The 24,299-nt window shown below is 39.9% G+C and overlaps 1 protein-coding gene across 4 annotated transcripts; it reads left to right on the forward strand.

Annotated features, from left to right (window-relative positions):
- The first annotated feature begins 1,833 nt into the window (after positions 1–1,833).
- On the forward strand, positions 1,834–9,381 carry LOC131287631 (heat shock protein 105 kDa). 4 transcript variants are annotated; one of them, XM_058316694.1, is made up of 6 exons: positions 1,834–2,208; positions 4,835–5,506; positions 5,574–6,417; positions 7,222–7,314; positions 7,905–8,006; positions 8,081–9,381. In XM_058316694.1, exons 1-6 carry the CDS (start codon positions 2,102–2,104, stop codon positions 8,780–8,782), a joined length of 2,520 nt encoding a protein of 839 aa, XP_058172677.1. In that variant the 5' UTR covers positions 1,834–2,101; the 3' UTR covers positions 8,783–9,381. The 4 variants fall into 4 exon arrangements, with proteins under 4 accessions (XP_058172677.1, XP_058172678.1, XP_058172679.1 ...); XM_058316695.1 differs by lacking the exon at positions 7,222–7,314; XM_058316696.1 differs by lacking the exon at positions 7,222–7,314 and having other exon boundaries at positions 5,574–6,408.
- Positions 9,382–24,299: the final 14,918 nt, after the last annotated feature.

Here is a 24,299-nt window from a genome sequence, read left to right on the forward strand (position 1 = left end):
TAGCTCTTGTCAAATGTCAATTCGAAACGTAAACAAACCGACAGCTGGACAAAACGTAAACAAGTCGAAACACAAACGCGTACAAAACGAGCAATATTCTTCACGAAAAATCGGATTTTTCATTGTACTACTTATTTCTAGCCTTCACAAATGTAATTCAGTTATCAAACTCAGTTTTAATTAATACTCGGGGTCCACACTACAGCGCGACGTCCCGTCACAAAACGCGACGTCGCCTGACAGGCGGCAGAACTCCATACAAAAAAAATGTCGCACAAATCGCGCTAGTGTAGAAACAGCGAAAAACGCGACGTCGCGCTAGCCCTTGTCAAATGTCAATTCGAAACGAAAACAAGCCGACAGCTGGACAAAACATAAACAAACCGAAACACAAACGCGAACAAAATGAGCAATATTCTCCACGAAACATCGGATTTTTCGTTGTACTACTTATTTCTAGCTTTCACAAATGTAATTCAGTTATGAAACTCCGTTTTAATTTATATTTTTACCAAAGTTTTTTCGGGTTCCGAAACGTAAACAAACTGCTCTAAAACAAGTAGGAGATGACCGAGAAATATATACCTCCTACGGCGGGCCAAAATTTCGTCGTTGTCTGTTTAAGTTTGTTTTCTCATTGAATTTCAAATGTAGAAGCGCCAAACTCACTCAGGGTGCATAAAATACGTAGCTAAACAAATATCATGCATTACTACCTCAAAATTCAACAAAAAATGTTAGCCGAGTTTGCGCCCCAATGTGATACATATTTCCACATGCTCCCCTACCTCTGTCGCGCTTGGCTTGCGCGATTGTTCTGCCGAAACTGGGCTACTTTTGAAACGGGACGTCGCGCTGTAGTGTGGACCCCGAGATACAAGGAACAAGTAGGAGAAGACGGAGAAATATATACCTTCTACGGTGGAGCAAAATAAAGTCGTTGTCTGTTTAAGTTTGTTTTCTTAGTGAATTTCAAATGTAGAAGCGCCAACCTCACACAGGGTGCATGAAATACGTAGCTAAACAAATATCATGCATTACTACCTCAGAATTCAACAAAAAAATTTAGCCGAGTTTGCGCCCCAATTTGATACATATTTCCACATACGCCCCTACCTCTGTCGCGCTTGGCTTGCGCGATTGTTCTGCCGAAACTGGGCTACTTTTAAAACGGGACGTCGCGCTGCAGTGTGGACCCCGAGTTACAATGTTTGCCTCGGCACACGGGAAGATGTGCCATGATTATGGCAATCTGTGCCCCTGAAGCCCTAACTGTGGGCGGTAATGCGGTTATAATTGAAATGCATTTCTCATTGAACAAATTAGTCTGAAGCGGGAAACCTGCACCACTCGTTTATTAGTCTATGTTCAAATTTTCAAAAAATGTATTGTTTTTATGTCAAGCAGTGTAGAATGTGTACATGCTTGTTTTGTTTGTGTAACTAAACCTGAATTTAAAATGTAAAATTAAGATTTTATTAAAAAATTGTGATCAAACAAATCTTCAACAACATCTGTACTACTTAAACTTAATGTTTGGGAAGTTTTAGAATCGATGGTTCAGTACAGTGTACTATTTGTCCAGTTTTTAGTGTACACAAAACTCCATACAAAAAAACTAAAATATATAATACATTGTAGTAAAACAACTTCCAAAGGAAAAATTACATTTTTTCTATCCATTTATACTTTTCAGTACAGTTAGCCTTTCTTTTACTGTAAAAAGTATGTTCGAGAAGCTTCTCGTAAAATCTCGAAACGTCACATCCCTTCGCGAGTTCATGTCGTTCGAGAAGTGACAGCTGTCTGCTAGACAGTTTCGGTTTTGTATCGGCAAAGGAAAGATCGTGTAGTGCAAAAACTCGAGCGATTACTTTGTGCTTGTAAAAACTGGTTCTCTTCTGTGTAGTTTTGCGATAGATACTGCTAATAATAGTTTATCGTTCTGATATCAGTTCAGCTGGCAGTGTTTTGAGTGCAAAGAAGCCTGTGTGCCGTTGTAAATTCCATCGAATTTACTTGTGCGCTGGACTGTGTGAGCAACTTGAAGTTTCAATACGTTCGCAAGTAAATACTCCTACCAAAAGGCAACTGCTCCAAAATGTCGGTGATTGGAATTGATTTTGGCAACGAGTCCTGTTACGTTGCGGTAGCCAAAGCTGGCGGCATTGAAACCATCGCCAATGACTACAGTTTGCGAGCCACACCGTAAGTATGATTTTGTATATCCACGAATCAAAGCGCTCAACAAAAATCGCATCACCATGGTGGGACGTATGTGTAGCCGCGTGCTTAGAAGCATGCACGCTCATCGTACAAGTCATGTTGCGATTACATAAAATTGTAAACCAAATTTTCCAAATATTGGCTTGGCATCTGGGCATTAGAGGTATTCGAACAATCCATCAGTTTCTGGGGGCTTTCTTTTTCGCTTTCAATGATAGTTGTTCTGTCAGATCCTGCTATCATGGACCACTGTACACAACATAACCTAGAAATATTCGAGAAGATTCTTGTGGAGATTATCGATTTTTCCTACCGCGGTATAGTATGCGAGCCGGAAACTTGCTCAACGACCAGCTGATCGGAAGGAAAATTAAACTTATTAAGGAAATGGGCATTATCGCCTGTTTTGAAGTACTGAAAAGATCTGAATCGGCTTGGGCGTAACATTAAAAGCTCAAATTTTGGAAGGCAAGGGCCTTTTTTGTTATATTACTATAATTCATTGGTAGAATGTTATCAGATTAGACTGCACAATAAGAACAGGAATAGTAAATTATATTTTTGATATATACATTTAAATAATGCACAGAAAGCCCAGCGACCTCTTGCATGAGATGGCCAAATTTAGTTCAGCACTATAAAAAAAACCCCAGAGTTCTTCAAAAGGTAATACTAGCTGTATGAAACCGAAGCTAAGAACGACCAACAGTTTTATTTTTCTATTCCACCATTTTTTAATTGTTTTCTTTGCTTTTACGGTTGAAAATACGCACCCAATCCTGTCCATTATTGTTTTTTAAAGGGTATAACTCATGATCAGCTCGGTTTGAACGTTTCAAACAGCAGCAGCGATTGTTTTGGATTACTGCATAAAAATCTTTTCTATCATGGATCTAATCAAAGGTCTCGCATTAGGGCAAACCTGAGGAAAAAAAGCATTGAGAAACGTATACATTTGATTGTATCTTCATGTTAACATCCCCAAACATGATCGATTTCACAAGTTAGGGATGCTCCCTTCCACAATTTGGTTGATCAATCTGGCGTTGAACCAACAACTGTGCAACATGATGTGTCCTTATATGGGATGTGTTTTTTATACCCAATTGTGGAACACAACAACCATCGCCTGTGGCTCGAATCGCCTCGACAGCTGCGCATAGCCCCGAGTGTCAGATACGTTATATTTTATCAAACTAATAAATCACGCTAACCGAATGTTTTGATTCGCTATTATAACTGCCGATTAAAATGCTATTTATCGTATTATTCATTAAGAATTATTATTCATAATTAACTTAATGCAGTTTAAATTATCTTTTTAATAGAATCATTTCCTATTGAGTATGAGTTTTTCACTGTTTGAGCGTGTAATGTAAGTTTTCAAGGTCGCAATATTGTTGCATTTTAAACAGGTGGGCGTTTGCATCTTGCTTTAGCGATTTAAATCATGTAAAACACAATATAACTCGCAGCTGGTTTACCTCTTTATCCGGTTAGTCCCAAAGCGTGACATATGCTTTCAAAAGAAAGGACGTCTGACCACTTTCCTCCTCTCAATCGAGCAAGTGGTAGCTGGAATCGAAGATGAGAAGGACAGTGCAACAAGGCGGCCGGTGGGGTGACAACGACGCACGCTCCACTACTGCGAAGGTGTGCGTTATTTTGGCGCGGGATTACTCACGGATCATATTTTTAAGCGCGCAGATGTCTGCGACCATGCGATGCCACGATTCTGACCCCCGCAAGTTATTTGCGGCTCCTTAGCAAACGCAGAGTACAGGGTGTGAGGTGGTTCCCATTTCTACAAGTCTGTATGGCCGTTCCGTTTTTGGAGCGTACAACGACCGACCGGTCGGCTTGGACGAATGTTTCTTTTTGGCCTATAGATTGATATCCTCGGATGTTCTTAGTGATCACAAGAATGAGTCATATTGACATTGAAGTTTTGACTTTCATTTTATTTATCATTTATTGTTTGCAATTGTCTATTAAATATGAGAAAGCAATTATCTATTAAATATATCTATTATTTCAAAATGAAGCTTGGTTTTGATTGTTTATACTGAACAGGATTAATCGAAATAAAATTGAAGTTAATTTAATTTATTCGATAGAAAATGAAAATATTCATAGGTAGATTCGTGATTCTAACAACTATAGTAAAAACAAGTCTATAATAGATAGTGGACAACATGCTGCAACGTAAAAGGTCATTCGGGGGCGGGTTGTTTTGTATTGAGTCAACGCAAGTTAGCTGAACCTAGCGAATCACACTACCATAACATGTACAGCGATATATGTATACCATTTACTTCGGAACAACTCGCTCTTGGTTACAGATGATTGCGGATAGAATAATGGGTGTTTTTTACAATGTTTAAACTTTGCGATAGTATTTACAAGAGGTTTTTTATTTAGAAGTTATAATATTTATTGATTGTACCTATGGATAAGTGTGCTATCAGATAAAATTTGGGGTATTCTATTATGTCGCAAATATTCGCCAACACAATACCCGCCATACGCATATATTCATTCTTTACTGGAACAGCAGAAATGCAACTTCGAAACTAAAATTCACTTGTCTCAATCATTCTATTTTTAGATCGTTCGTTGCGTTCGCCGGACGCAATCGAGTGCTTGGTGTTGCCGCAAAAAATCAACAAGTCACAAACATGAACAACACCATCGGTGGATTCAAGCGTTTTCTAGGACGCAAATTTAACGATCCTCACGTGCAGGAAGAAATGCGCTCATTGCCGTACCAGGTGGAAGCGACGTCGGACGGTGGTATCGGTATACGGGTGAACTACCTCGACGAAGAACACGTCTTCACACCGGAGCAGATCACGGCAATGCTGTTCACTAAGCTAAAGGAGGACGCTTCGAAGGAGCTGAAGACACAGATCAACGACTGCGTTGTTACGGTGCCGTCCTTCTTTACGAACGCTGAACGTCAGGCGCTGCTCGATGCCGCCAGCATAAGTGGGCTAAATGTGCTTAGGCTTATGAATGAAACAACAGCCACTGCCCTGAGTTATGGATTCTACAAGCAGGACCTACCGGGCCCGGAAGAAAAGCCACGCAATGTAGTGTTTGTGGACTGTGGCCATGCCTCACTACAGGTTTCGGCCTGTGCGTTCCAGAAGGGTTCGCTGAAAATGCTTGCCAGCTGCTCGGACTCCGTTGGCGGGCGGGACTTTGATATGAAACTGGCCATGCATTTTAACAAGGAGTTCCAAACGAAGTACAAGATTGACGCATCGTCTAAAAAGAGGTAGGCGTTGAAAAATGTGTGTTTATCGAAGCTTTCGTTGCGATATTCATTGATTTTTATCTTACAGAGCATTTCTACGTTTGTTGACCGAAGTTGAAAAGCTGAAGAAGAACATGTCGGCTAACAGCACAAAGCTGCCGTTAAACATAGAGTGTTTCATGAACGAGATTGATGTGCAATCTTCACTACAGCGTTCAGACATGGAAGAAATGTGCAGTCACCTGTTTGCCCGCATTGAGTCGACCATGCGAAAATTGTTATCAGACTCAAAGCTGGCCCTTGAGGATATACATTCCGTGGAAATAGTTGGCGGCAGTAGTCGCATTCCGGCTATTAAGCATTTGATCGAGCAAATTTTTGGAAAACCGGCGAGCACGACGCTTAATCAAGATGAGGCAGTTTCCCGTGGAGCAGCCCTGCAGTGCGCCATCATGTCGCCTGCGGTGCGGGTGCGCGAGTTCTCCTGCACGGATGTACAGGCCTATCCAGTGCTGATCTCCTGGGACGACAGTGACGGGCCCCATGAGTTGAAGGTATTCGAACAGTATCATTCCGCACCGTTCGCTCGTATGCTGACTGTCCAACGCAAGGAAGCCATGACGATCACATTGAAGTACGAACCGAACAGTGTTCCATTTCCGGACCCGTTTATTGGCTCGTACCAGGTAAAAGGCATCAAACCGGATGCTAACGGAGAGGCCCAGGAAGTAAAGGTCAAAGTTCGCATCAATGGCAACGGAATCATAATGCTCGCCAGTGCGACAATATATGAACGCAAGGAAAGCGAAGAGCCAGCTTCGCCGGGAGCAAATGGCGAACAGAAGGCTGGAGATGCAAGTGGACAACAACCATCGTCTCCCCAGGAGGGTGACGATGCGAGCAAAGTGGGCGAACCAATGGATGTGCAAGAGGTAAGTCAGAATCTACCAACATATTTTAAACGAAGACCACATGATTATCCATCCACGAAATTGTTTTCAATTGTTATTAGTGCTTTATCATTATTAATCACTGGTTTTGATTTTTTAACACTTCATTTTGTGTAATACCGGTGTAAGCTGCTAAAAAACAAAAATAGGTTAATGGAAAAGTACATTCCACCCTAGCAACCGGAAAGCTTATTTCATTTGCCTTTTTTACTTTTTTATTAGAATACTCAACGACTAAAAAAAACTTCGTGAAGCGTTTTTTTACGAATTGGTCCTAGAAATGAATAAGCCATTTTGGAGCAGGATGAAGTCCTGCAACACAATCCTTGAACAATCGATTAAGTCAAGGTTGGAGGTTTTAACGGGAGGATTCCCCGCTATATGATAGAACTTTTAGCCTCCCTATTTTCGCGATTATTATTAAGATCACTCTTTCAGGATGTAAGTGTGGGGTTCGTTAAAGCACGACCCCAGGTTATTTGTTTTGTATTCACCGAAATCTGGCTCATGTTGATGTTGTTGCTGCCTTAACCCTCCTCACTCTTTAACAAGAATACAAGCCACATTCGTCTAAATTTACAGCACATTTGTTTCTGAATGAATAGAGAATGTGCGTCCAATTACTTCTGTTTGTTTTTTTCCTGTATCGACTTTTTTGATTCAAAATGTTTCTGACCAAACCTCTTTCTCTCTTACTGTCTTTTCTTTTTCTCTCTCTCTCTTTCTCCATATCTGGCTATCGTTCGCTTTCACTTCAATTATCGGGATTTTGCCGTATTCTTGTAGGGTAGCGATGATGAGCAACCTAAAAAAGACTCAAAAGCCAACGAAAGTAGTGGAGAGGGTTGGACGCAACGTGTCACCAGATGGTTCACATCGGTATGTGCTACCTTGATATAATTCGTGTTAACAAATTGAGATAAGAAAATCGGAACATGTTCGATGCAAAACTCCAGAAGCACGCTTCACATACTATTGAAACCATCATATAATTGGGAAAAAAGTTGCTATTTATTTAGTATGGAACAACTTTTGTAAACATTATTGCCCAACTTCACTTTCTGAAATGTATGTTCCATATTCCAGTGGTTTCACCCTTTATTTATCCCTTACTGTTTTTGTTGTGCGATTACATAGTTCAAAATTAGTAAACATACTTTCCCATCCATCATATGGCATTAGACAGTTTTAGGCTACTTTAAAGAAATATTTGGAAATTGCAAAAAATCATTTGATTTGTTCGATAAAATCGCGGAAAGGTGATTCATTACCTGGAATCGTTTGCCAGTAGATTTACTAATGGCTTAGAAATCGGAAAAAGACAGCAATTCGGCGTTTTAAAACAATAACTATAGATATCAGGTTTATTCATCTGAAAAATATCATGTTTACGTCTGTATCATTGTTAGTTAGAGTTTTTCGTTTGTGCTTAAATAACTTACATTTGGTATATTCTTGTTTACTTGCAGGATAAGAAGAAAAAAATTATAACTAAGCATGTAGAGCTTACGATTGAATCTAAGGTTCATGGCTTTTTGTCTGCAGATCTGCACAAATTTTTCGAAGAAGAGGTAAGATTGTGATGAAAAACTGGTTGTACATGCTGCTTGACAAACGCACATATTAATTCTGTTTTCGTACATAGATGAAAATGATTGCTAATGACCGCCAAGAGAAAGAGCGCATTGATGCCAAAAATGCCCTCGAAGAGCAGGTGTATGAGGTCCGCGAAAAGATCCAGGAAGATGGGGCACTGCATCAGTACATCGAACCGCAGGAAGCATCGGAAATATGTCGCGAACTAGAAGAAACCGAAAACTGGTTGTACGAGGATGGTGAATCGTGCGAGAAGGGGGTATACAAGGAGCGGCTGGAAAAACTTCACGCCAAAATGAACCCCGTCCGAAACCGTTGCGAAGAGTATAGCGGACACGAAGGGGCATTTACTGAACTGGGATACAGCATCCAGCAAACCTTGAAGGCAGTCGAGCAGTACCGTGCGAAGGAGCCGAAGTATGATCATCTGTCTGAAACAGAAATTTTAAACATTACCGAGGCTGCTCAAAAGGCACAAAAATGGTACGAAGACGCTCGAACGAAACTGGTCGGTGCTCGCAAGACGCAGGATCCTCCCGTGAAGCTTGCCGATATTCGCCACGAAACCCAAACCCTTACGACGTGTACGAACTCGGTACTGAACAGACCGAAACCGAAGCCACCAACCCCGCCAGCAGATCAGCAACCGAATGGGCCATCCAGCAATAACAACGCAGGGGCGGCGGGTGGTGATCAACAAGATTCAAATGCACCCAAGCAGACTACAGAAGATTCAATGGACGTAGAATAATCCGCTCACTCGTGGAACCAAACTCTAACGTACACTCACAGGACACAGATCACAGACCTTCCCAAACACAACGCCCGTGTAGTTAAATTCACTATTTCATTCGTGGCTTTCTCCTACTATTCTACGCTCATTTGTCCTACAGCATTACAGTTACAGATTGATCGCAGGTCTGGTAGTGTTTTCAGTTAACTGTGCTACAGATGAAATTTAAAATACAGATACGATAACATAAAAATATTTATACGGCATGGCATTGCAGGTAAACACACTGTGAAGTTTTAAAATGCAGGACAACAACTTCAAGTTGCTAGACGTAACCACGGGGCACGCGAACTGCGAACCTACGTACACACGTTTGCATCACGGATGTTTTGCTCAGACGTATCATCGAAAGCGAGCGTTGCTTAACTGGCATGAGCTAGTGCTATGTCTAATCCATTTCGCTTTCTCATAAGAATAATTTATAATGGCATTGAAGCCTTCATTAACCTTCCATTAGCAAGGCTGCGAGAAAGCCGAATGATTTGTTTTATCGGTGTATTCTGCTTTGCTGGTTTTCTCTGTAATAAATTAGATATAGTGTCAATGTTTTCCCACTTTATTCGCAAATTGATTGCGTGTTACACACTACACTCAGTATGTACCGTGGAAAATAGCCTTGCTGTGTGACAAAACAAATGAGGACGTAGAGGAGTTTGTATGGACAAATAAATTAATAATTCACGAAATATTTGCATGTAACTTTAATTTATCACATGATAGTAACTTTTTCTCCCTCATTATAACGTCCTACTAATGAGCGTCTTAGAGAATGATTCAATTTTGTGTGTTTTGAGGATAACACATGCAGAAGATTCATGCCTTTCCAGTTCTAGACAACTATCCAGTAATATGGCTAAAAAGTAGTTAGATTTTTTTGTAAATTGCGTTGTTTTGCAAACATCATCCATCAATATCGAATAGAAGGTCCAACTGTGTTGAGAAGAATGTCCCAGTATATATGAAATGTATATGTGGTGTTCTATGCTTTGCTGTTCCACATGACCGCACTACTGTTAAAGTGAGCTATTTGGATGAAGGGTGGGGTTGGGCGAATCAATTGTAATGAGGAACAATGAATTCAAGAATGCAGATCGGAGGATGACAGGAAAGATGATGAAATTCAATAAATTTCAAGATGTGTACGAAAATCTATTGCGTTTAATGCTTATAACAAACAATTATTTACCGATCACCAAGACTGATAAATAATATTACGCTTTTAGTAGCAACTGTTAACCCTTGCACAGTAATGCCCGAGCCTGGCTCAAACTTAAATTTACTGCAAAAAATCGTCACACACCCACAGGGTGAATTTTTGAACAATTTTCTCGATATGGCAAGACTGTGAAAGGGTAGTATTACTTCTTGTTACAAAGTTAAAGTTAAAAATAACTTTACGTTTTTAAAGTTACTTAGTAGGACCCTACATATTCCTCCCTTTCAAAATATTTTCTTTTGTACCCAGACTTTTTACGACTTGCTGGGGTGCCCGGCAAGTGTGTGTGTTCTATTACTTAACGATATGATTCATAGCATGTTTCCCACACTTCAGCTTGCGCTGTGCAGCTTGACTGATATATGAAGGGTTTGATCATGCAACAAGTAAAGCATAAAGTGAAAAGGGAAGAGAGAAAAATATTAAGTGTCTTCTCGTAACCAATGTACAGGTTAACAGAAACGGTTATAATCTGGACAGATATCCGTTAATTCGAAATTTCAAAATGAAGAAAAAGAGAAGAAGGAAAGAAAGAGAAAGAACGTTTGGGGCGAAAACGAAAACGGAAATTAAGCGAAGCGAAGTGTGCGTAAGGGAAATGGAATGAAATACAGTAGATATCCGACATACGCGGTACTCGACATACGCGGATTCGGAGATACGCGCCCGGTTGACAAAAATTCAAATTTTTTGCAGCTGTCATGTAGTACCAGCAAGTTTTTCCATGGAAGATTGTTGGGACTCTTACTGGAACTACATAGTACCAGCAACAATCCCGGTTGACAGAAATTGACATTGTTGCTGGTACTATGTAGTTCCAGCAAGAGTCCCAGCAATCTTCCATGGAAAAACTTGCTGGTACTACATGACAGCTGCAAAAAATTTGAATTTTTGTCAACCGGGATGTCAATTTCTGTCAACCGGGCGGTTTGCAAAATTTGACAGTAGATTGGGTTTATTACATCGATTTAAATTGCTGAGATGTACAACCACACGAATAAATATGTAAAATACACATTTGCATAACTTACGCTTTTTATTTCGTTTATTGCAATTTATGTTGTTTGAATACGCTTGCATTGCATTCATATTAATGGACAAAGAAAAATTTTGAATATTCTCTGATACATGTACACAAGAGCTCGATCTCTTAACTCCTAGTATGAGCTATGTGTCAAGCAATATTCGAGATACGCTGATTTCTCTGGTCCCCATTATCCGCGTAAGTCGGATACTGACTGCCCAAGAAGAACCTTGCTGCACTTTCCTACCAAAGGTATACATGTATTTTTGGTAGGCATGGACTCCTCATAACCTACCAATATTTTTTTTTGGGAGGCACCGCAGTGGAAAGAGGTACTGGCTGCCAAACCTTTGTTTGTTTACTGTTTACTGTTTACTGTGCAAGTCTGGCCAACTAGCAAGCATTCGACCGTGTTTTTACCAGCGTATTCGTTGTTTCATTAGTTGTTAGATTTTTCTTATAGCCGTTGTTACCTGGTGTAACATAGTATCAGTGGCCAGTGTTCGATAGCAGCGCTTGGATCGACCGACTCGGGGTGGTTAACCGGGGCCGGGTTAACTCGCACAAGAGAGTAAGTACGTGTGTAAGAACCCACAGCAGAGTTCTTACTGATGATGATTTTTCCGCGCTTTTCACACATTTCAGTGTCTCGACAAGGAGGAAGAAGCGGCTTCAAGTGAACATCAACGCGTTCTACGTGTTTGCACTGGCCATGACGGAGTGGTACTGCACATCGTACATCGAAGGAGCCTGCTACGATCCATGGTCGCTGTTTGCCAGCACGAACCAGAGGATGGGTCGGACCATTTCGGGATGTTTCGCCTGATCGCCTTCCGAACCGGACGATAATTTATTATTATTATCGATATATCAAAACAATAAAACAAACAAAAATATTTTCCTGCATGAAAATAATTGTTATGGGAAAGAAAAGATATCCTGAACTCAGCTCATATAATTTACTACGAATGGGTACACGATTTTTGCACGTATAGTCAGAAATAGGTATTATAAATGCACAGTCACGTCAAAAGCGTTCTCTTTTGAGGTGTCCCGCAAGTGTAAAGAGAATTATTTTACACTTCTTTTCAGAATTCTGTTTACACCTAGATTGCATAGGAAATCTGCTGCAAAAGAAGATGTAAAAGAATTCTGAAAAGAAGAGCGGGTAGTTCTGAAGAGAATTCTTTTACCCCAAAATAACGCCAAAATTTCTCGTTGGGTGTACTTTGATAGCAGTGAAGTTATGGCGATCAAGCATAAACAATCATAATCGAACATGCGACATTTAGTCATTTTTATTTATTTCGAGTTCGGTTGTTAGTTTTGCAACAATTGTTTGCATGAAAAAAGGAAAAATAAGTGTTTAGTATTTTAACGCTTCGACAATGTTAATTCGTTGGGTAAAACAACCACTGTGCGATGTTGACTAGTTTGGAAGTGTCAAATTTCCTTATTTACTTTGCATGAGCGATGTCATAATCTCTTATGTTCCACTACCTCATTCAGTGTATCACATACATTGGTTCTGCGAAGCCCGCACATGAACAATCAAGAATGTGCGGTAAATTGTGTTCTCGATGCTGAAAGTGGCCTTTACTCATTAAAAATGTCCTCAATGCCATGCCGCAAGTGGTGTGTTCTTTGTTTACACGATGGCTCTGAGCACGAGCTATTCGATGTGTTTTCGGTGAACGATCTCCGCGAAAGAGTTGCGGAAGAATATGAAATACAGGTAAGTGCCAGGGTTGGAGCTTGGAAGAATGAAGCACACAGTTATTTGTTCACATTTATTCACTTTGTTCCAGATAAAAGGGGGCAATGGTTCTCCAAAAATCTGTGTTCAGTGTTTTCAAGAAACTTTGACCTTCCGGAAACAACGCAAGTCGTACGAAGCAGACAAGGAACGCGTTTTAAAAAATCAGAAGCACTTGGAGTCGCAATTGGTTCGTGGTGGTAGAGAAAAAACGTCTTCTCGTTTACGTAGTATTCTCGATGGAACACTAACATTGATACCAAATGCCAGCACTGAGAAGGTGTCATCTCCATCGAATAAAGAGTCTTCGAGTAAAAAAAGCGATCCTCGCAGTATCAACACCCAAAGGAATGATGGGCTGGCGTCAGGCAGCAAACAAAACAGTAGCCAGAAAATTAAGTCTAAAGAAAAAACTAATTCTACCTCTGGGAGTACGAACGTGGAGAGAAACAAACATATTAGCGGACATGATACAAGCGATTCACAGAAGCGAAACAATGGATCAATGACAAAAGACGGGATCGCTGCCTCTGGGTCTAATTCCAAGTCTACGTTGGAGAATAGGAAGCGTGTGCGATTTAGCATTAATGATGACACGTATCAGGATCCGCAGAAGAAATTGAAATTTTCGGAATTTGTAGCGAAATCCGACGCATCTTCCAAGAATCAAGGGCCGCAAAAGTTTCATGATAAGAAACTATCGAGTAACCGTGAACATTCTGACCTACCGCCAACCAAAGGTCCAGATTCGAAGAAAGATGAGCCGAAACATCCCACTCCACTCTCAAATATCTCTGGACAAAGTGCTGAAAAAACGGTAACTAAATCTACCACGGACAAAAACAGCTTTGGATCCGGCATGAAGCAACAGCAGCAAAGTAACAACAGCACACTCACTCGACAACGGTCGGATTCGCCCGGTAGTGCTTCAAAGAAAGCAACGGGTTCGAAAGAATCTTCCAAAAAATCTTCGTCAACTTATTCTGGACTTAAAATTAAACTACAGCTAGGAAAACAAAAAACCTCCCCTGCTTCATCCAGCAAAAGCTCTTCGAAAAGTAGTTCAAATGGAACGAAGCAAAAGAGACCTGATACTAACACAACCAAGGTTTCCACCCCGGTGAATGTGGGTGCTTCTGCGCCGACTTCCATTCAACCTAAACCCACTTTAGTGCCAATAATAAGTGGGCCCACTCGTTCTATCGACCTTGTTCCCGAAAATAATCAACTACACCCGGCACCGGCAATGAATACACCATCGTTTCCTGTTGCGATCGGACAAATCCCGCCCAGACCCACCAACGATCCCTCTAGCGATAGTCAATTACAACCGGTGTCAGTTGCAAATACTCCCAAGGTTGTAGTACCGATTGGCCAAATTCAACCTAGCTCCACACAGAGTTTTACTTCTGGTGAAAGTCAACCAAACTCGATATCAGTTGCAAATTCTCCCAGTGTTGTGGTTCCCATTGGCCAAATCCAACCCAGATTCCTTACAAATCCTGTTCCAGGTGAAACTCAACTACGCCAGATAACGGTAGCGAATACAGGCACGGGTTTGGTACCAATTGGTCAGCTTCAAACCAGCAATACAGCCACAACAGTGGCGGTTTCGTGGAGTTTCAATAGTACTCCAGCAATCAGTAACGTATATTCCAGCGCAACAGTTCCACTGCTAACTTCCTTGGTAAATGCAACCAATTCAACACCTCTCATCGATCTGAATCAAAACATTTCGCGTGGCGATGTTTCTGCGCCGGCCCTGGTATTGAAACCTGCATCCATAAGCACGACCAGTGCAGAAACTAACCCGATGGGGTGCTTGACACTTACATCCGTTAGCCCTTGGCAACCTTCAAATGTGTCGACCATCACATCGTGCCCAATAGTTACTCCCGTTTCCGGGAAGCTTCAACAACGAAGCAACGTAATAGTAACAACGACAGCGTTGCCACTGACAAAGGTAGCATCTCCAGTGTTACCACTGACAACAGTAGCATCTCCAGTGTTGCCACAGACTACGGTAGCATCTCCAGCGTTGGCACTGACAACGGTAGCACCTCCAGCCGGCCAAGTATCGACAAATGCAATGTTGGTTTCTTCACACCAGGAAACAACAACTACATCCGTCGCACCAGGAGAAAACACGGACAGCCAATCGTCGAATGTGGGAATTAAGAAACGTCGACACAGTACCTTCATAAGAGTTAGCACAAACTTGTTTGACGAACCGGATGCGCAGTTTGCCAGTCTTCGGAATAATTTGTTTGTGCGCAATAACGAACAGGCTACTACATCGTTGCAAAATAGACCTATTATTTTAAATAGCTTGTTGCACTCGACAGCGAATGCTCCAGGCCAGACCAGTTTACCGATTAGAACGCAGGCAAATAATTCCTATCAACTCGGGGTATCCTCTGGAGGTCTCCTGTTTTCAAATGTTTCGTCTCAGCATCAAATAACCCGAACCAGAGTCCATGACGAAACTACAATACCAGTACATGTCCTGTACAAACCCTCCAATAATCGACCTCAAAGTACAATCTCCAATCGCATGGTTACGCAAAATCAAAATCCGCTACCGCGACAGGTTGTTTTGAATCAACGGATGAAAGTACCCGTGGTTCAAACTGCAGCTGCCACTAGTGCAAATCCAACTACTCAGGCGGTACAAATAACACCAAGAATGCCTATTCCGACGCAAACAAGCAACACCAATGCTACAACCAACAGGTACTTTATTGTAAAGCAGAGTACGACAGGCAATGCAGTCAGTACAACAAACAACATTAACAATGTGCTACCAACTGGAGTAGTTAGAACAAGTACCGTGACCACCACCGATGTGAATCGATCTGTCCAAAATGCCCCCTGGAACCCTGTGAATTCTGTAACCAATCCTCCGCAGCATCGACCAATTTTAATGTGTCAACTTTGCGCTGAATTCTTCCTTACTGAGCCATTGATGGGGCAACATTTAAATCAGGTGCATTTTGTCGAATTCTCCCGATCATTGTTTTCGACGGTGTACGATGAAAGCATTAGAAAGTTATTAGTTGCCCGTGCACGACGTAAGTCGATCGCTACTCCTGATGATTTGAGATCTGAACGTTAGGAATTCTCATAAAGCAGTATGGATACGGTTTGACAAAACTGTAAAAACTAATTTGCTTTGCATAATATTATTCAGACTTTTTTTTCTATCATTGTATTTTTTTAATTTTTTTTATTTGCAATTGCTCTCTAGAGTAACTTAATCATGAATTTTAAGACAATAGCAGCAACCGGTTCATGTTGATCGCGAATTTTGTAACACGATTACATTTTATCTTTCCTGTTACTGTATCGCAAATCGAATACTCCTGGGACGTTAAGTATTTTCGGGGAAACATTCCCAGGTGTTTCAACCTGGCGAACATTTTCTTTACCGGTTGAGATTAGATGATGAAATGAAATCGAAATATAATAATGAATTTGTTATGATCATTTAAAAGGAGTCTTTTTATTTTCTACATCTAGAGAGATTTAAAAACATTTGCTTTATCAGTTGCTTTTAGGTTTGGTGCTGCAGATGTGAAAGAAAGAAGAAGAGTATAACGAAATTGATTGCGGTAAAATATTGTACATGTTGAATATTTTAAACCAACAATATATGAAGGAAAACTGTATAACTGATTGCTTAGCTGTTTGAATACACATTGTATTGTGCGCAGCGGCGACTCGTGAGGCAATGAGATGGTTATGCTCTTAAAAAGTAATACCTACTTAGGTAAATTATAAAACGTAGTTTATTTGAACCAGAATACAAATGGTCCGACGAATATTGTCAGGATGTTGAGGGAAACAATAAATAGCTTTAGGAAATGAATGGTATATTTGGTTCGGCAATCTTTAATTGCTACTAAATGAATCTTCCTGAAAAAGGAGTTCAACAGCTCATCTACGATGTCCTGCTCCATACCGATGTACAAATTTGACTGGTAATGTTACGCTAAATAGAACAATTACAACAAGAAAGCCTTTGAATGCAAGTGTGTGCACCAGCTGTAGTGCCCAGTTCAGCGTGCCTGCTTAAACCTTTTTTTAATTAGCTTCTAAATGTTGGCTATATTTGGGCGTTTATTTCCCCGATTTTATTGAAAAGTTTACTTGCTTCTAAATTAATTGAAAAAAATGTCCAAATTGTATTTCCAACTGGATTTTACTCTTTCTAATAAGAAAACTGGACATGCCCATGGCGCAGCGGTAGCGCGAGGAAACACCACGGTGTGGGATCGGAGTATGTATATATATTTTATAGAGGTTTTGGCTCAAAGCCTCTATAAAATATATTTACTTTTTGCTTCTTTCACCTCTCGATCGTGTGGGATCGGAGCTCGAGTCTGGTCTTTTGGTCACCGAAACTCTCTTCGGAGAGAGGCCTTGTCCCACTAGGGGATGTCGTGCCACATAAAAAAATTAATAAAAATACTAGCGCTACATCATCGACCGTAGTAAGAATGGTATTATGAGAACGCGGATAAGTGAACTGTTCTTATTTGATTTAAGATGCTCATTTGTAGCAGCGCACCAGCAGAAGTGCACAGCGCAGCGTTACAACGAGTTAAGTAGATTTTGAACGCAACTTTTGCAGGTGGAAATTACAATGCTATAGATAAACAAATCATTAGTGATTCATTTTAAAAATTCATGACTCTGCAGTGCACAGTTTGCTTAGGTGGGCGAGATGCCACTGATTGTACCAAACATTTTGTGCAATAAGGCATTTGTTCCGAAATCAAGTAATAATGTGATATTTCGATTTGTTGTGCCAAAAACAATACTTTGGAACAATAGATATGGTAAACTTTCATCAAATTAGTTTAACGTGTTCGTTGGACTGTAAAACTAAGGATAGCACCTCAATAACACAGCCTTGAACTTGCCTTTTGTAGGTTATTAGGTGCAGTTCACTGTTTCATAAACCGGATATGGCGTGTGTAGTGTATTGAAACTGTCCATGCCAGCCATAAACCTTGCCCTGCAAAAGCGCCACCGTGTTAAAGAGGGCATAATAATGGTACCATCGCATTAGGCCAAATAAAGGATGAAGCTTTATTTCATGTGGATCCTAAATTTTCTCAAATCTATTACTCTTCTTGTAAGCAAAACAAGAACAAACTGCTTGCACCACCTGCAAAGCAGCACAATGAATCAACAATTTCAATAAAAAAATGTATGACTTACTGGAGTATATTCGAAAAAAAAGAATAAAATTATGCCGAATGGCGTTGTATCAGCGAGAATTGAGTAGGCATTTTGAATAGTGTAACTTTATGAAAGATGTGATAGATCGCGCAGCCTAGGAAATAAACTTTCCTCTTAAATTGTGTATTGAGAACAATGTGTGAAGGACAGGGCGAATATAACATTTTTCTTCGCGCTGGTTATAACGCGTGCTATAGTTGTAGCGTGCTGCTATACTTGAAAGGCCGGGGGAGAGATTCGCGCAAAAGGCGCAATCAAGTGACTGAAACAAAAAATCGTTCAAAACATGACGACCGCTCGAACGCACTGTGGGCACGGGCACGGTTCTTTATAGAAGCCGAAAACAGAGCACCTTTCCATCAGTGAATGATTTAAAATATGAATCTTTGAATGAAAAAAATTAAAAATATTGAATATTTGACTTCCGAAAATGCTAGATTTGAAAAACAAGTATTAAGTTCTTATGTAACTTCATGATTTTACACATTTGTCTTGTGAAAGACTAATTGGAAAGACCAACTCAAAAGGAACAAACATATTTCAAAAATGTTTAATCGATGTTTTCAATTATGATCAAAACAGAAAAGTCTAAATAAACTGAAGCTCATTTTTTGCTCTGTTGACATTATGCAGTTTTGTAAGAGAACAAATAAATTAAATAAATAAGTAAACAAATAAAAATCTAACTACCCATTGTTTTATATGATACTAAAATTGTAAAGTCAGCCTAAATGAACTATTCACATCCCAGGAATTGCTGGAACATCCCCATTGCTGGTACTGAAGGAATTATTCTCTTGGAAAGCGTCCATAGTGCAACATAGTCATCGAAGCAGGGCACCTTAGTGATCAGTGCGTAAAAGGCGCAAAGGGGTGGGAGAGAGGCGCTACAGCATGGCCCAGAGACCCATTCGATCCGTCCGGTGGAGGTTAGTTGCACTTGACGAGCGGTGCCGTACGGATGTGGTAGATCGTCTTAACGACGACGAAGATTATACCGGCCTAAGATAGTGGTACAGTGGCGCTAAAGAAACGTGGCGATCGCCGTTTTCCCATCGACGGGTAGCAGGTTTGAGATCCAATTTTGATGCGTTCGTGGGACTTCCCGTAGTGATTCGAGCTGATGTACGTACTTTCGCACAAACGTGTGGCGGTGGGGAATTTTTGATGAATTTTCATGATCCGGTAACCGTTAAAATCGATAGCGAGGCTTGTGTGGATAGTTTGGCAATCATGCCGATCGTTTTTGGATATTGTTGCTAAATATTTTACATCAGCTTGATCGCTACGCAGTCTATGGTGCTGAGTGTCAAAAGTTCGGAATAAACGGTGAAACCATTCGTGGTCGGCGATTCGTTTCATAAAGCCTTTTGGGTGTTTTGTCATGCGCATGGTATGTAATAGTATAGCGATCGCTTAAATTTTGTTCCATCTTGATGGAAATGTGAATATATTTCTTCAGTTCTAAACTTTGTGGAACCTAAGAGCTGGGTGTGATTATATGTAGATGTATGTTCTGCTATAGGTATGTGTGTGTTATTGTGTGTAAGTGCAACAATCCTTAACGATATAGTTAAAAATAGTTTTCCGTTGTTCCCTTATTACCTCGATGGTGAACCAGCGTGTTGAGTGCATCCGGTGAAAGGATTATTCCCCGTGCTGAAAAACGAGTGCGAGAAAGGGAATCGATCGAGTAAAAAGTGCTAAGGATCCTGGTTGAAAAAACGACGCACCGATCGCCGAAGGTTAGCAAGTTTTAAAGTGAGGCAAGTGAGAGGAAGTACATTTGTTCGGACTCCCAAATGTAAGTTTTCCAATTAAAAAAATATTTCATATACTTTGATGAACGGAAACGTATTATGAAAAGGTACCTAAGGTGGTTTATTTAAAGTACTAACTTGCCAGTTGTTGTAATTTTTTGGCTCATTCTGGTTTTGTCAATATGTTTGCATACTTCGTTATAAATCTAATAAATAGTATGCTTCTTTCTTATCGGAGTGCTGAAATGTTAGATGGATTTTCCTCTTCGTTACAAGACTTCTTCCTTTTATTCTTATTGTTAGTTATGATAATGGCATTTACGCAGAGTTTTCCAAAATTACCTTTGACGATATTTAGTGTCTCTTGTAGGGACTTGTAAACATTCCTCCAGTCTTAATGATAAATAAATCCTATTACAATTCGCTGCGTCTCTCTTAAATACTAAGTTACTTTGAAAGTACGTATGTAAGTACTAGCTTGAATACAACCCATAACCTGGAGTTATTTGCCTTTGTTGGGAAAATTAAACTATTTCGTATATTTTTTTCAGTTTTAACGCACTGTGAAAGCATAACACGAAAGTCAGTTTATTCTATCCATTTAAAATCATTAGAAATCGGTACTTTCTTATTTGCTCGGTACTTATTTTATATTCTGCTGTAGATAGTTATTACTCGGTTAGCAAGTTTATTTGGTACTAGCAGTTTCCATCTTGTAACTGTGGTTGGTTGCCCGGAGATAACATAACATGTCTGATGCAATTGCATTAAACCGGTCCCTGGTGGACACGCTTACTCATGTGCGTGATCTTGCCCGAATGCGACCCGGGTTGCCCCTAGTCGGCCTTTAGCAAGTAGTAAGCGCCAGCTTCGACCAGCTCTGACTTACTTTTCGACTGCTTCGAACGTAATACTTTCACTAAGTTTGGCGTGGCGCGCTGGTAATAGTATCAGATTATATCCGTCCCATGCAAATACGTGTCGACGCTCCTTTTATAAAAAACATGCGAGGCGTGAATTTTTAATCTCTTTCTTTTTTTCTTACCTATTCCGGTTTGTTACTCAGTTCTTCTATGCAAATCGATTGTTCAATAACTTTTTTGTAACAGCATCGAACAGCTGATTTGGCATGATCATTATCAACCTTGTTTGCTTCCTAGTTTCAGACGTTGAAAGAAATATAATCATGTTAGTATCTGTGTCAGCATTGCTCTTATATGTTTACTAAAGAGAGTTGTAAATGTACAAGACATGTTGGTACCTAACACGTTGTTTTAAATTATGGCAGTCGGTTACAATAAAGAGTTTTTGCTCTCATGTTTAAAATGTGTATTAAATAAGCTAAACAAGTTTGAAAGTCGTTGGAAGGAGTGTGTGTGTTTGATTTGTTTACTCTTTAGCAAACAGCAATTTATACTTGTTGCTTAAAACATAAAAGAGAAAACATTGCGAATACATAGTGTAGGTGGATCGGCGTAGCTAGACCAGTCGATTGAATAAGAGGCGCGAGAGTTTTTAAGATAATTTTTCTATTTTTTCCAAATTCAAATAGTGACATTTATAACGAAATAGCCCCAGTTTCGCAACGTGTTTGGAAAGATGGCAACATCCCGACGGAAAAGGAAGAAAAAAAAAACTTTTATACGGCCAACCACGTAGCTGCATTCAAAATGGTTTGGTCTGGGGGTCCAACCAATCGGTTGACATACAATGTTCAAAATCAAAAGACTTCAACCGAAAAACCCACAGCGAACGGCACAAGCGAAATAGAAAGTGTGGCCTTGCAATTCCTGTCTGCCGGATTGAACGGATCATTGGCAGGGTTTGTATCTTTATCGTGTGACGAAGTCTTTTGTTTCGTGTGTTAATGAAAACCCAATGATCTTTAATAGGGGCTTATGAAATGTCAATAATGGTTTATGAACTGAAATCTTTCTTTTCGACTCAAGATTAATTTAAATTGAATTCTTGTAGTTACATTAATGTAAGAGTAATGTTAATTGATCAATGGCTACATGCATATACATTGAATGAACTTCTGATTCTTTCTCTGTCAGAATATTTGCTGACTAAATGTAAAAAGAATAAGTTTATTGACGATTATTGCTCAATACTTTGGTAAGAAAGTGATAACTGAATGAAAAATAATCTATTCTTCTACAGCAAACAGTACCGTTATTTATTTTTAAATTAATTTTTATTGCTTCCTATCATGTTCGATGTATGTTTTGTACTGTGATAAACGCAAGATAAGAAACAAAATTCTAGATTGAAGATTTCATTATTGCAAGTTCATATGTTTTAAAGAATCGGTAGAAGGTACTGTTTTCACCTTATGATACTTTCTAGATAAGAAAAAAAAATGATACGTCATTGGCTGGTGGGTTACTGCGGCTTGGCGAAATTTACCGATAAGATGTAGCAATGGACAGTGAAATTGTACCGAACGGGGATCGAACCAACGCTGCACTGTTGGTCAATAAATCAGGCAAGCGTTCGATTTTTCCGCGATCGTCAACCGTTGGGCGGGCCATTTTACAGCGGTGAAACGCTAAACGAGAGGAATAAACTGGAAAAAAATACTTGGCTGGGAGAAGATGATGGTGATTTGGTTTTAACGGCAGGAAATGCAGAGCTTAGAGCAAAACTGGAGCTGGTTGTTGGATTTTGCGTGGTCTTGATGCAAGTCTTGACCGTGAGCCGCTCGGTGTGGACAGTTTTATGCAAGTTTTCGTTGCGCATGGAGGAGTTCAGGAGTATGGGCTGTCACAACTATGCCGTCATCTTCGGCTCACGTTCAGTGTTTTGTCATCTTTTTATGATCCTCCGTTCGGTTGGTCATGTCACAGCACTGGGAGGATAAATTGCATACCGACTGTTGCACAGAGCCGAACACTAGCGTCAACGGAAGATCTTGGGCATTTGCAACGTTGGTTTGAGATATGTTACGGCATAGAATTCAAGTAAATGTCGTCTTTTCTATCCTTACCATTTCAAAATTAGAGTAAATGCCAGTAAACGGACGTAGCGGACGTTTAAACTCAACTTGAATGTGTTTGATAGCAATGAGCCGGTAATGAAGTTTAATCAGGTACAATCACACCCTCGACGTGTTGTCCAAGGTTAACATGTATTGTATGCTTCATAAAAACTTTTCATAATGAAAATAAAGTTGTTGTCAAAGAATGTTGTTTATCACTCATCGTAGAGATCGACATTTAAAATATTGATAGACAACCAAACATGTACTATTTTTTACTAATTATTTTTATTGTTAACATTTCATCTGTTTGTTACGCTAATATCATAGTCATTCCGTCAAAAATGTGTAGATTTAAAATTGTTGTAATATGCACAATAAAACTATTACTTTCTAATCGCTCTGTCCATGATGAAAAGCTCGGCCTTGTTAATTCCATTCGCCTTATTAGATTGAACCAGCTTTAAATATTTTCTGATTTTTACATCCATATAAGAATGCTCTTGAAATGTATGTCTAAGGCAAAGGGCAGCTAATTGCGGTAAAGGTTAGGCTATGCCGAAAACTCTGTTCTTTTATCTATGCCAACGACAACGGAATGATTCAGTAAAGCACGAGTTTGTTTCTAAAAAAACATTTTACAAATGAACCATGGAAAATTGGAAGCAAATGCGGCTTACATTGACCAAAGTCTACAGGCACGCATATTGTGGAATTTTGCCAAAAAAAAAAGATTTACTAACACATTGCACATTGTTCTCTTAAATACATGCATAACAAGCCTCTGAGCGTCAAGGTTCGTTCATTTGAATGGTTATGTTTTTATTGAAAAAAAAGTTGACGGAAATTTTTGTTTTGTTTCATTCATTAACAGATATTGGTACCGTTGGTCGGCCGTACAGAAGGCCCGCCTCAGATCTACCGATGCGATGAAGTGGAGCAGTCTACTAATAACGACAGTATTGTCGTTATTTTTCATCCCTGGACTGTGGACGGTAGCTCAGGTAAGGCTCACTGTAATCTTATAACCGAATCTTTCTTTCATACTAGTAGATATAAACTGTTACTTTAACATTACATGATTCACAGTTGTAAATGATTTTCACAAAGGAATAAAAAGAAACCTTAATGTTTGTTGTATACATTCGTGAAAAGTTAAAGACTGAATTAAAAGTTGAATCAGATTCACCGTGCGCTGACATAAAAAGTCAACTGTTTTATGTTCTTTAAGACTACGCAACTGAAAAAAAACGAGTGACACCTATTCCTAAAGAAAACCGTTTCCAAACGGTGAAACGATATTGATCTACTCTAATTTTTGGACGGCTAGGACAAATAGTGCCATAGATCAGCTAAGTTTGTGGGCTACCAATGCATCAATGAACACAAAATTTTAAAAGTAGGCCATTCTCTCCGAACGCCCCGTTTGAGTTCGTTGGGTCGTAGCGGAAACCACAAAGCATAGGAAAAGATTGTCAAAACCTGTAATACG

The sequence above is a fragment of the Anopheles ziemanni genome, chromosome 3 (genome assembly GCF_943734765.1).
Source record: "Anopheles ziemanni chromosome 3, idAnoZiCoDA_A2_x.2, whole genome shotgun sequence".
Classification (NCBI taxonomy): domain Eukaryota; kingdom Metazoa; phylum Arthropoda; class Insecta; order Diptera; family Culicidae; genus Anopheles; species Anopheles ziemanni.